The sequence below is a fragment of the Rattus rattus genome, chromosome 5 (assembly GCF_011064425.1).
Source record: "Rattus rattus isolate New Zealand chromosome 5, Rrattus_CSIRO_v1, whole genome shotgun sequence".
Lineage (NCBI taxonomy): Eukaryota > Metazoa > Chordata > Mammalia > Rodentia > Muridae > Rattus > Rattus rattus.
This window is the reverse complement of record NC_046158.1, coordinates 42,640,344-42,658,824: the sequence shown is the minus strand read 5'-3', so window position 1 is coordinate 42,658,824 and position 18,481 is coordinate 42,640,344. Positions and strand designations below refer to the sequence as shown.

The following is an 18,481-nucleotide window of genomic DNA, read 5'->3' as shown; positions in this document are numbered from 1 at the left end:
TAGAACAAAGTTACTATAAACAAACAGAAAATGGTCCATTAGAAATTATTTCTATGTGTGCACACAGTCCAAAATTGGACTTTGGATTTCTTGAAGTTGGAGTTACACCAATTATGGGTGCTACGATCCAAAGACCTTGGTCCTTCAATGGACAGTAAACTTTTTAAAGCAGCCAACCATCTTTCCAACCAAAAGTGACTTTATATAAAAGATATACACAAATGCCAGAGGAAGAAGGTTGACAGTCTAGTGCAGCCCTTGACTTTATAAAAGAAAAGGCAGCATCCACCACTTATGAGTTTTATTGCAATGTGTAGTAATGTACCTGAGCTTAAAGTCTCACTTCTCTATTGAGCGGCATTGAACATCATTTTGTGTACCTGGTAGCCAATTTTAACCCTTTACAACTTAAAATCCAGTCTTATTATCCTTCCGTGTGTGTGTGTGTGTGTGTGTGTGTGTGTGTGTGTGTGTGTGTGTGTACACATGTATGTGACAGTAATCTTCTGTGGAGGACAGAGGGTAACTGTAGATTCTTTGCCCTCTTTCCACCTGAGGGTCTGTGGATGAAATGCTTCTCTGGTCAGGCAGCCGATGACTTTCCTCATTACTAAAGAGTTTAAACCTTTCCCCTCATTTTATAACCTGAATATATCTTACTGTTTGGAAGGGCTTTTGTTACTGGGTTTACATCATTGGTTTGCTTTTGTTGGTTGTAGATGTGTAAATTCTTTGAGTTGTCTTTTCATCTGAACTTTCTTTCAAGGTAATCAAGTTTTAAATTTTGATTTAAGTCAATGAAGACTTTAAAGTTGTTACTTATTTTTAAATCTTCGATGAGCTGTCCCTGAGAACTTTTTGTCCAGCATTTCACTCCAAATATTTTATCTCCTATGGTTTTCATGTAAACATTGAGTTCATGTAGCATTTGGTTAGTTTATGTCATAGATTCTGCTTCAGATTTTAATGCTTTTTGAGACACCGTTCTTAGGTAGTAACCTGTATTTGCGTTTGCCAGAACTTTTAGATGGGATAACTGTTATGAAAATCATTTCAAGGGGTTTTCTTTCTCTTTCTGACTGGTTTGGTTTATCATGACCTGCACCACTCCCCAACACAGATTTAACACAGTGTAGACAGTGACTGAATACTGCTTTAAAAAATTATTATTTGATTTTGAGATTGTGACTTCAACGTAATTTTTTTCTTCACTCTTTGATTGGCTCACCTATCTTCCTGCTTGTGTGGAAGATAATTCATTCCTACTCTTTATTATACACGCAAATACTTATAAATTTCATGTTTAATTTTTATTTTTTCGGGGGCTGGAAAGATGGCTCAGTGGTTAGGAGCACTGACTGCTCTTACAGAGGTCCTGAGTTCAAATCCCAGCAACCACATGGTGGCTCACAACCATCTGTAATGGGATCTGATGCCCTCTTCTGGTGAAGACAGCGACAGTGTACTTACATATAGTAAATAATAAATCTTAAAAAAATTTTTTTATTATTTCCTATGAGGTTTTTGAAAATTAATAAAATACTTTGAATAACCTTTTAATACGTTGGATAAATATTTCTTATGTCTATTTGTTATGTCAGATTATAAGAAAATTATGCATGGATACATTTTGTCTTTGATCCGTAACTTTCTCTTTGCATCTTTCTGAGTATTTAACCCCTTGAAACAGTGAAAGCAAATGCTGAATATCTAAAATCAGCCTTTTATGCTTACACTTTAGTGTGCTGATAGTCTAACTTTTGCCTAGTTATCTCTCCCAGTGTTTTATTAATAGAAACAAATTTTCATTGCTATTAATGAATCTTTAAAATGTATTTTTAAATTATGTTCTTATTTATGTGTTTCGCCTATACATACATATCTATACAGCTCATGTATAAATTACAAATGGTTGTAAGCTATCATGGGAGTGCTAGGAATTGATCCCAGGTCCTCTGGAAAAGGCGTCAGCACTCTTAACCACTAAGCTATCCCTCCAGCCATGATTTTAATTGCTTTTTAAAATAATACATTGTTTTATTATATGTGTATGCATGTATACACTCACAGTCAGAGGAGGTCTTTGTAGAGTTGATTCTCACCTTCCCTCTTTACTTGTGTTCTAGGGATTAAACTCATTTGTTACGTTCATATAGCAAATGGCCTTTACCCTCTGTTCCAACTTGCCTGCCCTACTTAGCTGCGTTTTTGGCTGAGTTTTGGATCCTCCCTGACTTCTCTGTATACATCATACACAAGATACAAAGCAAGCTTATGAGAAAGAATGTTAAGTCCACGGTCCACGTGCTACTGCCATTTATGTTCTCCTGGGCAGAAGCATGTAAATGGGACTAGACGATTGGAATATGGTTCAGGGCTTTAGTGTGTTACAGAGAAAACTCATTAGTAATTTTTGTATATACCCTGAGGGATTAAGAAGTGCTCATGGGAGAGCCCTGATATTCCAGGTGCTGAAAGGTAAAACAATTGCATGTGGGAAACACAACCCACAAGTTGCTCAGAAGTTATTATTTTTTGTTCAACAGAAGCTCATATATTTCCTAGTGTGTTTGCCAAGTGAGAGAAAGGCACTAGGGACCTTTTTCAGATTTCCAATTCCTCGGAGCCCCAGAAGAGACCCAAAAGCGTCTAAGGACAGGAAGAATTCTCACGAGTAGGAGTGAGTCCTGTCCACATGACTCATCTCACCAAATATTGGCTGGAGATTAGCTCAGCCTGTGTGCTCTGACCAAGTTCTACAGAGCTGCTCGTGTCTGTTTTCAGTGTCTAAACAAAAGTCAAGCTCAAGTCTGAATGTGCTATGACCTAGGATCCTCTAAAATACCACATTGTGGAAATGCTAAAAGATAACTCAGTGGTCGGGCACAGTGCCTCCAGGACTTAGTGAAATCCTCGAAGCCTGTGTGATATTTCCCCAGCCTGCTAGGGAGAAAGCAGTCACTGTTGGGGACGCTGGGGTTGTTGCACACCTGGAATCTGCTTTGCTGCGTACACAGCAGGCCTTATTTAGTTTACCTGTGTTTAGCCTGAGGAGTTTGGCTTGCATTTGTGGTCATAGCACCTTCTCTGGGCCTTGGGACACATTTCTTCATTTCTATAAACCACAAAGTAAAGTGACAACCGCCTCATAAGATTAAATGCAAAATTTAAAAAAAAAATGTCTGCCTAAGACTTGGCAGTGGTTATTCATGGTTTGTACTCTTTGCTCCTCTGCTGCTTGGCCTTGGTGGTCCATGGTTTATTTTTATTCTGTTGGACGCTCTTGAATTCCCAAAGGAATGCGATGCTATAGCTGTTGAGAGCCCTAGCATGGGAACCAGCAAACTTGGGATTAAAACTCTGCTCCATTCTGACTAGCCAGGCGACCTCAGGCAGCCTCGCCAACCTTTCCATGTAGAAGTTCCTTCAGTAGCACTTAACCTCATGGTGTTATGCAAATGTGTTATTACACATCTGGAAACACTGAAGGCGGTTCTTCGTGCTGTATAGCTTTATGTCAACTCGACACAAGCCACAGTCACTGAAGGCTGGGGAGCTTCAATTAAGAAATGCCTGAATGAGATCAGGCTGTCCGGGGGCTGGGAGAGCATTTTTATAATTAGTGATGGCTGTGGCAGGTGAGCAGGTGGTCCTGGGTTCCATAAGAAAGCAGGCTGAGCATGGCATGAGGAGCAAGCCGGTGAGCAGTAAGCCTCCATGCCCTCTGCATCAGGTCCTGGTTTCTGCCCTGTTTGAGTTCCTGTCCTGACCCTGAACAGTGAGATGGAAGTGGTCCTTGTGTTTCACTAGAAACCCTAATTAAGACCGCTTTTGCCCCCCTCCTTCTCCTCTGGCATCATTGTCTTCTTCCTTGTCTCAGTCTTTGTTGTTGTCACCTTCCTCCTCCTCCTCTTTAAATTGAGACTAAGTCTTGCTATGATACCTGGACCATTGTAAAACTTCTGTGTCAGCCTCCTGGACCGCCATATCTGGCTAAGAATTTCTAACCCATTGAAGTGTTTCCTCTTGAGGATATTGGATAACACTATTTTGTTTCTTACTCTTGTCCTTTATTGGAATTTGTCGTTAGGGCGGAGATGCTAGTTGGGTAGGTGCTTTGCTTGCTTTGGTGTAGAGAATACCCATTGTTTTCGTGTTTGCTTTGTAGTGCCAAATGGCAGGAAGGGATGAGTCACAGCCTTGAAAGAGAATGGAGAACACAGAATTAGATTATTTCTTTCTGATACCGATCATGATTCTCATTGGTTAGTCAAGGGACACTATAGTTGAGACACTTCTAGTCTGACTCATAGATCTTTGATTCAGCCTTGGGTAAGTTACTTGCCTGGGCAGAATGAGAGAAATTTCTTTCTACTCTTCATCTGTGTCACTCCCCATTTAAACCCTCCTTTGCCCAAGTAGTGGAAAATGTACACACATTCTAAGGTAGGGGTGTGTGTGTGTGTGTGTGTGTGTGTGGGTGTGTGTGTGTGTGTGTGTGTGTGTCTGTCTGTCTGTCTGTCTGTCTGTCTGTCTGTCTGTGTCTGTCTTTGGACTTTGAGTGACCAATTCCATTTGTGACAACTTGTAATGTGTTACAGAATACACTGCTCCTGGCAATGCACCCACGTTTCTCTGGCATTATGGAATGAATGGATCCCTCAGTTAAATCAGCAAATACATATTGAATTCCCCATCTGTGCCAGCTTAATTTCTAGGGACTGGCACAGGAGAGAAGGAGGGAGTCCAAGTCCCAATCTTCAGGGGACTTTTATCTGAACACTGAATAATGCACAAGTAAAGGCACGAGGAAGGTAATGTGTGGTAGTGATAGACGGGGTGAGGGAAGCATTGGGCACTGAGAGGATATACTGGGTAGGACTGGGGTTGGCATATCCTTTGAGAGGTCTGGGAATAGATCAATAACGTTTTTTATTATTGATTACATATAATAAGGACTTCAAGTGAACTTCCATACATGTATAACATATTTTGATCATCCTCCACACATCCCATTACCTCCTCCCCTCCTTAATCACTTCAGGAGGAAATGCATTATCTAAAGCCAGAATGAGCCCAAGGAATAGGTGATGAATGGTACAGTGCTAGGGAGTGGTTTTGGGTGAGGAAAGCTGTGCCCCGGTCCTCAGATGTGGAGGGACTGGGTCTGTTTGAGAAAGCAGTGTTTCCTATGGTGAACCTGGCACCATAGGAAATCTCATGCTTCCTGGGGCTTGCCCAGCTGTCTAGCATGCAGCAGAATCACTTGGAAAGCTGTGGTGTGTGGGCCACCCTACCCTTGACATTGCTGATGTAGTTCTGGAGAAGGAGTTTGCCTTTGTAAGGCTTCGGGTGCTATTGCTGGTGTTCTGAACCAGAAGAAAAAGTCCATGGGGGCTTTAAAGGGAAGGAAAGGTCTCTGGGATTCTTTGTCAGTGCCAAGGAAAACCGATAGGGAAGAGACTGATGTTTAGGAAGAGAGCCTGACTATTGTGAGGAGAATGGATTTCAAGGGAGAGGAGAGACAGCAGAAGACAGTCAGGAGGTGATGGCTGAATTATGCAGATGGTAACAGAGGATCTGGAGCAAGGAACACAGGTTTCTCGCTTGTAGACAAACTATCCTGAATTGTTCGGTGATGGATTGAAGATAGGTATAAGCGGCTGAGAAGAATCAAGATGGGCTTAGAGTTTTGCTTGAGTTCACTGTAAGGTTAGTTGGAGACACAGAGGTAGGGGAAGGTTGATATAAGAATGGCAGCTGGGGAAGAAGATAAAATCTGGGGTCCTTAAAGTTGGGGGTCCATGCCTGGTCAGCCAAGGGAGGTGACTGTGAGATGTGGAGACAGTAAGTGGCAGGTGTGGGTTGCAGATGTGGAGTTGAGATTCATCCACGTGGAGATGCCATTTAAATACTGCATGTGTTGAGGAAATCACTTATGAGTAGGGTGTGAACAGAGACCGGAAAAGGACAAAAAAGTGGACAGCAGAGTCTCTGACTGGAGACTGCACGCTGAGAGGATGGTAGTGGACACAGGCATGACAGTGAAGAAGGAAGAACATGGTGGATTGTGCTCTCACCAGAAAGTCCACAGAGGATCCCAGGTGGAGAGCTTTGGCAGGCATGAAACAGTGCTCAGCGGGACTGAGATGGACAAGTTCATCGCTAGACTTAGACCTGGGAATGCCATTAATGCTGTCAACTGGGAAAATGTCAGCTGAGCCACTGTGACCCATCTTCTTGGGCTGCCTTTCCCTCTTGCTGGTCAGATCTACGTTGAAAGTCGCTTGTACGTGAAGTTAGTCAGGATTCTCCCCAGAGCTCAGTGTTAAGTCCACTATGGAACAAATTTTATTTAACTAAACCTTCTCCTCCTTCATCACACCCACACGGAAAAATGCACTCTTTGAGGAGCCAGTCCCCATTGTGTTATGACGGGGCATAGTTGGAGGGCCCCAGAATCCCTGTCAGTTACTTGGAGGAGGGGCTCATCACCCACACTGGAAGGACTCAGGCATGATAGCACTTTGTATAGAGAGGGTGGGAGTGCTGTTATATTTGGGGTTTGGTCTTGGACTAAGGCATTCAAAGGCTCATAAGTCCTGTTTTCATGCCTTTGTCATTAATAGTGAAGCCAAATATACAGAGTATTACATACCATATTAAAGCAGAGATACTAATACGCTCTGAGCTCAGAAGTTCAGGGAAGAACAGCCTTGGTTCAGATGCCATTTTCACCTTTTCTGTGAAACGAAGAAGAGACTTCTGATTTTGATTCCATTATTTTCCCAGATCTCTGTTTCTTCTCCATCTCTTATGGATATCAGTTCTGACCATAATGGAGTTAGGATCATACTAGACACAGAAATTTAAGTGTTCTAGCTTTTTTAAAAAAAAAAATGATGAAAAGACCAGTGTTAGTTGTAGGATGCCAGTGGAAAATCAGAGTCAGCTGAGGTTTTGGTATTTTAAGAATGTATCACTGGGGGAGGCTGGAGAGATGGTTCAGTGGTTAATGGCACTGGCTGTTCTTCTGGAAGACCCGGGTTCAATTCCCAGCACCCACAAGGCCGTTTTCAAGTGTCTTTAACTCCAGTTACAAGTGATCCAGCACCCTCATATATATATAGACATACATGTGAGCAAAACACCAATGCACATTAAATTAAAACTAAATACATAATTTTAAACATGTATCACTGGGTGTGATGATTGGTTAGACTGGATTTAGAAACACCTAAGAAAGATACTTCTGGGTGTGATGGTGGGGATGTTTCCAGAGAGGTTTAACTGAGGAGGGAGCACCCACTTGGATCATGGAAGACAGAGGCTGGGGACGAAGACACCAGTGTTCCTCTCTCTCCTTGACTCCTTGACTGTGGGCAGACACAATGTGACCATTGCCCCCCACCCCACTGCCACAGCTGGTACCGCTTTATTACAGTGCTTTCCCCATGATGGGTCCTCAGACTTCAAATCAAAATAAATCCTTTTTCCCCACTTAAGTTGATTCTGTTAGGTGTTTTGCCACAGAAAAGTAATACATTGGGTGTTTGAAATTACAGATTTTTTTTCCCTCATGAAGATCATTAGGCAGTAATTTGGGCCAGTAATTTGACTCAGCTGGGAAGAACACTCAGTGCCAAGCCGATAGGAGTTCAGTCTGCAGGATTCACATGTTGGAAGGAGCAGACCAACTCAATGGCCTCCGTGGCATGGATGTATGTGTCTTCCCACCTCTTTATAAGTAAATACACGTAATTTATTTTAAATGAACGATCCCACAGTGATTCACTGTGGCTTGCTGGTTTTAAGGGTTGATTAAGTTTTCTTCTAATCTGAAGAATTTTTTTTTGTCTCAAATATGTTTTTGTGTCTCTTCTCTCTTCTGCCTTCTCTAACTGAGATTTGCCAAGGAGAGCAGCCCTTGCTGAGTAGGCTGTGGTAGCCACACTACTGGTGAGGAAGAGCTGCTATGAAAATCCTTACCTCGTTCTCTTTACAAGGCGTGGGGCACAGGTGTCTATCAGTTCAGTAATGAAGCCCATTCCTAATTGTTCAAAGCCATGAATTTGATCCTGATCGTCAAAATCAAGCAGCCAATGGGATGTGTGACTTTAATGACGATATTATCATTCTAAGATTTATGTTTATTGCTTAATTATGAGTGTGTGTATGTGTTCACATGGGGCTCATGGGAAACAAGGAAGAAGAAGCTGTTGAATGCTGTAGCACTGCAGTTAATATGGTTGTGAGTAGCCAGTTAGGGATGGGAACCCAACTGAGGCTCTCTGTAAGGACAGCATATGCTCTTAACTGCTACACCATCCCTTCAGCTATGAAGCTATAATTTTAATACTCTAATGGAAAGTAGGACCTGCTGAGATGCTCAGCAGTTGAAGTACCTGCTAGGTGTACTTAAAGGTTGGGGGTTCAGGTCCCCAGAATCAGATATGGAATGCCGGGCAGGCATAGTGACCTGCTGTAATTCCAGCCCTGAAAAGCCGAGAGGGAGGGGATCCTGAGGACAAGCTGGCTTAGCTGTACCTGTGAGCCCTGCCTTGAGAGGTGCTGCATCAATACTAAGGTAGAGGAGCCTTGGCAGATGACTCCTGCCGTCAACCCTGGGTCCCCACATACACGCTGACATACATACACCACACAGGATAAACCGTAATAAAGACGCGAATTGGTAGACGGTAGTTATCATTGAATACTTGTGTTCGGCTGTCTTCTCTCTTCCCTTTCCCTCTCCCTCTTCCTTGCCTTCCTCTTCGCTACTAGAATTTCCTGCATTCAGATAGTCTATAATCTATATTTGACCTTTTTTTTTTTTTTTTTTTTTTTTTTACTGGACTTGGTTGACTTTCAGTTTTTCACTGCTTCATGTCCTGTAATCGAAACATGAACTCCAGAAGTGAGTATGTTAAAACATATTCAGATTTTTCTGCTGATAGTTGAAGGTCACGGAAGTTAAAGTATTAAAGCCATTTAGGATTCAGGCCGATTCCAGGCCTCCTCCTGGTGTTCCCTCCTCCTGGTGTTCTCTCCTCCTGGTATTCTTTCCATGAGATTAGACGACAGAAGATGGAGTAAGTGACCCAGTTAGACAAGCCCACACTTTGTGAATGGGTCACATTTGGAGCCAACACTAGCTGGCAGGACATGCTCTACGGGAAGGTCTACTGTGCCTGCAGGAGCTGAGTCACTTGACTCTCCTAAGCTCACCTGCCCCCCCCCCCACTCCATATAGCCATTTTAGTTGCTGTCAAATTGCTTTGGTTTTCAGGGTTACCCATGTGCTTGGTGACTTTTTTTTTTTTCTTCTGTGTATCTTCATACCTTTCTTTTTTGGTCATTTGATACTGTGAGAATCTTAGTCTCTTGTACTTAGTGTCCCAGGTACTTACATGATCAGTACCAAAAAAAAGGGACAAAAGCTTTGTTGATTAAAGCAATAAGAGGAGTCTTGAGGACATCCGTTAGGGCAGTTCTATGTAAAATAGCACTTTCCATCCACCAGCGGGTGGTTCTGCAATTGATGTGTGTTCGTAACTAGAGATGGAGTTTCCTCACCAGCTCAGATTACCCTAGGATGCAAGATAGCAGCTTTCGCATAGGATGCCGAAAGGTGAACATTTCTTTTGGGTTTGGTAGAGAGGGGAGAGGCTGTTCAGGAGGTTTTCCTTCTCTGGATGTGGAAGGGCTGGCTGGGAAGTGTCAGATAGCTGCAGCTGAAGCTGCAGTGGCAGAGGGCAGTAAAGATGGAGAACAGGAAAGCAAGACATGGCGTGGTGACCTCCGATCAGCCCGTGATACAGTGCCAACCGAGGCTTTAGGCATTGGACATCATTGTTAGGAATGGGCATTTTGAGTTCCAGAAAACTGAAGGAAATGGTGGGGAAACCTGCAGTCTTTTCTAATTCATTTTTCCCCCTCCTGTTCTAAAAGGAGTTTTCCAATCACTGTGTTTCCTGATTAGTTTTTGCTCAGGGTAAGTCGACTATTGGCCTAAGCATATTACCTTTGTACTAAGCCACTTTATTTGAATCCTCTTACGTTTTTAGCTGATTCACTGACTTTTTATCTCCTTTCTCCTCTCTGTAGAGTTTTATCAGCGTTCTACAAGTACATCTTCATTTGCTTTCTCTGCCAGAAATATAAATTATTTCTAGGCATTTCCCATGTACTTAGAGTTCTTCACCCAAACCCAGTGCAATGGTATCCCCCATATTTAAAAACTTTTGCTTCCCAGGAAAATTAGATTCACGACAGGAGTACTTTGCACTCGCTTAAATCCATCATCAGACTTCATGGTAATTTTGTATGTCCGTCAGCCCTGTGGACCATGCCTTTGAAAGTCATATTTGAATCATTTGTCTTTAGGTCTCTTGTGCTTACTTGTACTGGAAGTTATCTATTATAGGATAAATGGTTGTAATGTATGAGTAGTCAGTTTCTACAGATTAAAATTTAGCATAAAGCAACATTTTCCTTGGCAGATAAAAAACCTTGTTATATATAGTAACCGGTTTAAAATTTATTTTTATTGCAAATTATGAAAGAAGCTTTCCTAAATATAAATGTGATTATATGACTAAAAATTAAAAACTAGTTATAATAATCTGATATACAAAAAACTACCTCTGTCTTTTTACTGCAGTGCTCAAAGTTGCTTGGGCTTATAATTGTAAATTTACTGAGTGGAAGGATGGTGTATTTATCTCGTGTAGATCTTGCATTTTCTCAGGAAATGCAGAATTAAAATTTACATTTGTCCTGGGAGGAAAGGAATAATATTCTTTCTTCCAAAGCAGTTAGTTTTCTTAATATATTTTTATGTGTAAAAGTATTTTTCTGCACATACATTTGTGTACCTTATGCACGCCTACTGCTCACAGAGACCAGAAGAATGTATCCAATGTAGAACTAGAGTTATAGATGGTTATTAGCTGCCGTGTGGGTGCTGGGAACTAATCCCATGTTCTCTGGAAGAGCAGCCAGTGCTCTTAAACTCTGACCATTTCTCTGGCCCTACAATTATATTTTTTTAAGATAACATTTTCAAACTTTTAATTTTATTTAAATACTAAATAATATGTATATGTCACTAGTTATAGTTTTTTTTTCACATTTCATTTTTCAAAGGCCATCACATTATTTAATTGTTTCTATAAGAATTGTTTTTGGGAAGTCTACCCTTTCTATTTCCAAGTAGCCTCATTGCCCTTTTGACATTGAACATATTTATTAGTGTATATATCTGTGAAATTCCATTGGAGCCAGTTTATAATGTATGAAATAACTGTATTTGTTACGGTTGCAAACTCTTCCTGTTGTGTCAAAATGCGTAGCAAAAACAACTTAAGAAAATGTAGTCCATCCTGACAGGGAGGCGGGTGGGGGGATGGGGGTGGATCCTTGGTCAATAAGGAAGGGGAGATGATTGTGCAGCCTGGGGCTCTGCCTGCTTCCTTTCTTGGATTTGATTTACACTGGCACCACCTGTATAAGGACGCGTCTTCCTCTCTCAAGTAAATCTTTCCAGAAACAGTTTCACAGGCCTACCGGTAGGTCTGTCTCTTAGGTGATTCTACTCTTGATCTTATTCTTTTAGCCAAAACAGCAAGTGAGTCCTCCTCCATGATTTTAAACGTATCCATGTTAATTGTGAATAGTAACCAGTTACAAGTCTGTCTCTTGTCATCTTGATAATCAAAACAGTTTCTAAGCCATAACCCCACACTTACAGTCTTTAAAGGCTCGTGGTCATCTCAGGAAGCAAAAGGCATTTTGGTTCATCTGTAAGAATCCCAAACTATGAACAGTTCTAGCAGTTGTTCAGAAGTCCAAAGTGTCTTAGGAGACCCAAGGTAAAATAAGAAGTCTTAAAAACTACATTATTGTTTCTTCCAGTTTACAGAGAGAGAGTGTAGAGACACATACTCCAAAGAGGAGGAATAGAGGCAAAGAGAGGGAAACCAAGCAGGGAAAACATGCAATCCTCAGCTTCATATGCAGACGTGAGGTGTGTGACGCTCTCACTCCAGTAGACTTGGTCAGAGCAGGTCCTTCTGTTTCTTCCGTCTAAGTATCCATAGCTTCTAGCATAGACTGGCTCTGCCCCATGCCCGCAGCTCTCCTCAGTGACATCCAGTGGCACTAACATTTCCATCATACTGAGTTCTTCACTGCAGCTGGGCATTATCTTCACTGCGTCATGGAACAGTATTTCAAAGCAGGGCACCTAACTTCGCTGGGCCTACGTGGCTTTATACAACCGTGATACCAACCACCATGATCCTATAAATTTCACATTTTTTTTTTTACACTTATAAAACCAGAGCTTTGTATGTGACGTTTCCAAGATCTGCTGCCAACTCAAGATAGAGACTGGACTCCTCTTTCACAGTTTCATTGGCCTTTGTGTCTTGTGGGAGTGAAACTTAGGAAAATAACTTTTCCTGGGTAAATATTTGTGAGCAGGGAGTCCCTTCCACAGGGGAGACTGTCTGTGGCATTTTCATTTCAGAGTCTCTCTTGTCAAATTGACTTGCAATTCTAAAAGTTAGTGCCTCTCATAGATGGAGTCTTGCCGTCAGAATATCTTTTCCATTACCCACTGAAGAGTGTGAGATTTATCTTTATTGGTACTAATGAATCTCTTTGCTGCTGCTTCATCTGTCACAATCTTGTCCCCACCTTTCCCCATACTCAAGTTCCTTTCCGTGTGCCAAGCTGCACACGTTTTCGTTTCTGCTGTGAATCTCACAGGAACCTCGGTAAACAGTGTGAGCAAACACAGGGCCACCGTCCGAGTGCTTTTGCCTTTTAGTTTTCTCTGCTGAATGACTCAGCCCATTGCTTTTAGCCTCGCTCAAGATTTTAGAATGCAGCCAGACTCACTGCCAGAACATAACATGATTGGCCTCTAACCCAGTTCCTGATAGAGTCCTGTTCATCTCTGAAACCTCTCAAGAGCCTGACCTTTTACTGCCTGTGTTTCTGAAGGCATTCTGGTCTTCTGAAGTCCTGAATGGCCCATTCAGTTCTGCTCATAGCATTCTCGGGCTTCCCCAGCCTGCAGCTCCAAAGCCTTCCATATTCCTTCCACAAAGCAGTTTTACAGGTCTATGAGCCACAAGGTTAGGAAAGTTGCTTGGTGTTTTTATTTATTTTATTTTATTATTTCATTACCACAAAGTGTTTGACAAAGGCAACGAAGAGTGTATTTTGGCTCCTAATTTGCCAGTATATTCTGTCATGGGGAGGAAGTCATAATAGTTAGGATTCTAGGGCAGGGGTGAATGCCATCACTCCCTCCCCTTCTCCTTTCTATGCAGTCTGGACACTAGCCTTCCGGAAGGTGGTGCCTACATGCAGGGTGGATCTTTCCTGCCTCAGTCAAGCTCATCTGAAAATGCCCACTGGGTAACAGTCGTGTCCGGCTGTGTGTCTTACAGACAGCAAGGGAGTTCATTGTTCAATGCCAGGAGTAGTACCAAATGCAGCCACTTTTAGCTTTCTTTTTTCTTTTCGAGTGGTGATCTGGTAATCAGGGTGAGATAGAAAAAAATTGCTAGATTTAGAGATTCAGTTGCAAGCACTGCACCAAATCAAAAAAGAAAGAAGTTCTGTGTACATGTTTGGGACCAGAGGGTGAAGTAAGCTAGATGGTAAAGGATAGGTAAGGTTTATGTGGATAGAGAATTAGGGTACACTGAACTTGAAGGAAAGACTCGGGGGCCAGTGTGAGGTGTATAGTACAACAGTCCATCCTGAGACATTGTTAATAAGTTATCTCATCAAAGAAGAGATGGAATTCTTACTTCAGTAGACCTGAGCATATTTACTGAACTGAATCAAAGCCAATATAGATTTTCTTTACCTTGTCTTCTTTGTTTAAGTATATGTTGGTTATACACAGAGAGCTCTGGGTTACATAGGGACATTTTCATAAAGATGCAATGCGCCATTCTCAGGTCACCCCCATGTCCTTTACTCTTCTCCCTTCCCCCTCTCCCATTAGTCATCTTCATTCACATTCTTTCTACTTTTAGGTCATACACATAGAAGTGATTCTATGTATCTATATAAAATCTAGGATCCACTAATGAGTGAAAACACGCATGATTTTTATCTTTCTGAGTCAGAATTCATGTTCTGTTGTAATCCTCAGTGGCATCAGCTTTATTGCAAGTGACATAATTGTGTATAACACACAGGCACTGAATCATGTGCTTTGTGTGTGTACATATCTGTTTTCTTTATGCATTCTCGTCGATGGATACCTAAGGTGATCTCACAGTGTGGCTGTTGTAAATGGTGGGGCAGTAAACCTCCTTCAGCATGGATGCTATGATATGCTGACTTCAGAGCCCTTTCAGTAAAGAGCGGGGTAGCATAGCTGGGTCATGTGGTCCACTGGCTGTGATTTTAACCCACAACCTTCATACAGGTTTCCAAAGCGGTTTGACGAGTTTACTGTCGTACTTAACTATTTATAAGGACTCCTTTGTCTATAGATCTTAACAGTGTTCCGTGTTTTATCCTTAATGTCCATTGTTTTGATTAGGATGATCGGAGATCTCAGTGTTATCTTAGGTTCTTTACCTAGTGGGCAGTGATGGATATTTTTCATGCATTTATTGGCCATTTATATTTCATGTCTTTTAATTTAATAAATGTATAATTCTCCTGATGTGAAAGTAATCAAAACTTAGGGATTTTTTAAAAATATAATTTGATTGGGTTTTTTTCTTTAATAAAACTAGATAATACTAGAGAGCATCTGTTTTATTTTCTGAAATTTCTTTTTATTGTAGGAGGAAAACAAAAGCGAAGGCACCTCTTCCCCCTGCCGAGATGAAGGGCGTGGATGTCTCTTCGGCTGAGGACCCTGTAGAATCTATCCCTGTCTCCACAGAGCAACATGACAATATGATAGATAAAGACATCGAACTCTCGGTGGTCCTGCCTGGAGATGTTCTCAAATCTACTACTGTTCATGGCAGGTATGCCGCAGTGGTTAAAATGCCAGCAGGCCACTCTCTTCTGCCACCATTGAAACCACTGGGATTCATGCCTTCATTTTCCTTCATTTGACAAAATATATCTGTTATGAGTTATTACCTGTTTTTTAAAGCACGGGCTAAAAGAATAGTAAGTCTCCTCTTGCAGTGTATTAATATCAAGCTTGTGTATTCCACCAATGCAGCTCAATGATTAAGACTTGGAATTTTCTCGTATTTCGTTATTTGCTGGTGGGTGTGAAAAGCCGGTCCTACTGTTTCATTTGTCAGTCAAGGTTCCAAAGCCCAGTGTCTGCAGCACGGTTCATTCCTTCTGTCCTACCCAATTTGTTCTTTCTGCCTCAGGCTGCTGCTGTGGTTAAAGAGTTAAAAGGTAGCATTTCCTTAACTTACCCAAACAAATAGATTTATGTGCAACATTAGGGATTTTTTTTAAATTCACTGATTTAATCCCATGGCTGTATCGAGTAGAAATAGAGAGTCAAACTTGAAGTAACAGGGAAGGAAGATGTGAGGGAAGGAAGATGTGATTGAGGAGATTGACCGTTTTAAATGCACAGAAGTTGGGAAAATGAAACAGAGCTGCTTGTAATTTTCCCTTCCATCCTGGTGTAGAAAGCGGCATGGACCGTATACTTGACCTGACGGTTCGCCTTCCTACCTTCCGCATTGTGTTGCGATCCAGCAGCATGTGTTAGAGAGAGGCTGCTTGCCCTTAGCGTGGGATGCCCTGCGTGTGTAGCAAAAGGAGGAAGCAATGTGTTAGTAAGTTATTGCCTTCTAATGCTACGGCTTTCTGTAAACTTCTCACTCCAGATGATGGTAATTTTAAACCCATCACAATCATCGGTCACCCTAAACATTATAACTGGTGAAAATAAAATGCAGGCAGCCTTAGGAAGTACTTCTTAGAATTCCGGCTTAGGCTTTTGTTCTCCTTAAGTCTCAGCAAGTTACATTGTTTCCATTTGTTTCTGTAGTTAAGGTAGTTTTAGGATTTCTTCACGGAACCCTGTTTATGAGATTGCTGCACTTGTCGCTAACCTTGGTGGCTCCTACCTGTGCCTGTACTCTACCCCTTCTGGGGGAGAAAGTAGAAGACAGCGTTCGACACTCTAACAACATAAAACAGTCAGAACAGTGTTCTACTGTCGTGCACGGAAGTAAAACAGTGATAGGAATTGATGTAGCAGAGGCCACAAAACCGACCCCCAGCAGTTCAGTTTTCCTGGCTTTCCTCTAAGGCTTGTGGGTAAAGCTGGTTTCTTCACTGGCCACGCCCTTCTTTGGGTGTCCCCGTAAGCTCACTGGGTTGTGGTCTTTTCTGTCTTGGGATCAGCTGTTACCCCATCTGCTTAGACTCGGACTTGAACCCTGGTCTTCCCATGAGACTTGTACATTGACAGGAGCCTCAGACTTTCTGCTTACCGTCTTTGCTCTGGACATCTACATCCTGAGTCCTCTGTCCTGAGAGCTTCAGGGAATCTCATGATAAACCGCCCGTTGCAGGGACTTTTGGCCTCCTTTAGAAGTCTTTTAATCATCTAGGTTTTCCACCTTCTGTTTCTCGGCTGGATTTGTTTCCCCTTTTCCTTCTTAGTCTAATTTATGACTGGATTTTATGCTGCATTGTATTCCGCATGTCCACAGTTACTTTGGGTCATCTATAACTTAAAGGATCTGAGTCATTTTTTGCTACATGTCTTCTTACTGGGACCAGAGGACCATAGACCTTTTCTTCCTTCCTTCCTTCCTTCCTTCCTTCCTTCCTTCCTTCCTTCCTTCCTTCCTTCCTTAATAGCATTTTTATTTAATCTTTTTTTTTTACACTCCAGATTTTATTCCCCTCCCAGTCTACCCTCTGACTCTTCCACATCCCATACCTCCTCCCCACTTGTCTCCACAAGGATGTCCCTATCCCCCAACTCTCCACCCAACCAGACCTCTCTACTCCCTGGGGCCTCCATTCTTTAGAGGGTTGGGTGCATCTTCTCTAACTGAACCCACACCCAGAAGTCCTCTGCTGTATATGATATGGGTCTCATATCAGCTGTGTATGCTGCCTGCTTGGTGATCCAGTGTCTGAGAGATCTCGGGATCCAGGTTAATTGAGATGGCTGGTCCCTGTGACTGGTCCTTTACAGGGTCTCCCTCCTCCTCAGCTTCTTCCAGTCTTTCCCTAATTCATCCACAGGGGCCAGCAGCTTCTGTCCATTGGTTGAATGTAAATCTCAGCATCTGACTCTTTCAGCTGCTTGCTGGTCTTTTCCTACCTTTGTCTTCTAAGCTCTTTGGCTTCTCCATCCTGAAATCCCAGGTAATTTTCCATCAATCAACCTTTGTGTGTGTCTAAGCCCAGCTATTGTTGGTTGAATTGCAGCATTTGCTTATCTATGGAAAAGTTTTGTGCCTGAATTGTTAGGATTAAATAACACATTGTACATTGCTAGGGTAACATGAAATCCTACCACTGCTTGGCACAGATTGGCTCTATTTTTTAGGGGTGGGGAGGGATGTTGGGGTTCAAAGCCAGCGAGTTCTGTATCACAGAGTCAGACCCCCCAAGCTCTTTTCTGTAGGGAACTGATCACCCTCACCTGGCCCCTGGTGCTTTGTTGCTGCACTCACAGATGGCCTGACTTGAGGACTCTCAGTTTGTACAGCTATGGCAATTCAACCCTGAGTTAAGGAAGTCCAGACTACCACGTGTGAAGATTGTGGTTTGTCAGTTTCTCCTCTGACATTACGTAGGCTTTTCCTTCCCTGCCCTCTTTTATAAAGTGTCTTAAGCTTTGCCGTGTGACTGTTCATTCTTCTGTAGGTACTTGGTTTTTAAACCTCAGTACCTTTATAAACACCACCCCCAGCACTCTACAGGACTTCTTTCTGCTGTTCTCCAGTTAGCTTATGCAGGCTCAAATGATGCTTTATATAAAAGTTTCCTGACATCCCTAGAATCACCTGCTTCCTCTCACTTCCATACTCTTGGTTCTTTGTGCAATAGTATAGTTTCCCATAGTGTTTTAAAATGCTATGCTTTCTATATGTTTGTCTTTTATTTTAAAAAAAGAGACGTATTCTTGTCTTTAACCTGTGCGCATTCAAGTGCATGTGTGCTAGTGTGCGCGTTACACACACACACAGACACACAGACACACACGCAAAGACAGACAGACACACACAGAAACAGACAGAGAGACAGACACACACAGAGACACAGACAGACAGAGAGACAGACACACACAGAGACACAGACAGACAGACAGACACAGAGACACAGACAGACAGACACACAGAGACACAGACAGACACACAGACAGACAGACACACACGGAGACACAGACAGACAGACACACACAGAGACACAGACACACAGACAGACACACACACACGAGTACAGGTACACGGGTAGGCCAGAAGGTCCAGATCCCCTGGAGCATGGGTTACAG

The 18,481-nt window shown here is 42.3% G+C and overlaps 1 protein-coding gene across 1 annotated transcript in view; it reads left to right on the top strand.

Annotated features, from left to right (window-relative positions):
• The first annotated feature begins 13,673 nt into the window (after nt 1-13,673).
• The window catches only part of Cobll1 (cordon-bleu WH2 repeat protein like 1), a 68,755-nt gene continuing 63,947 nt past the window's right edge, over nt 13,674-18,481 (top strand). The window contains exons 1-2 of the mRNA XM_032902529.1: nt 13,674-13,687; nt 14,826-15,014. Coding sequence (XP_032758420.1) covers nt 13,674-13,687; nt 14,826-15,014 — 203 coding nt within the window. The remainder of the gene's footprint in view (nt 13,688-14,825; nt 15,015-18,481) is intronic.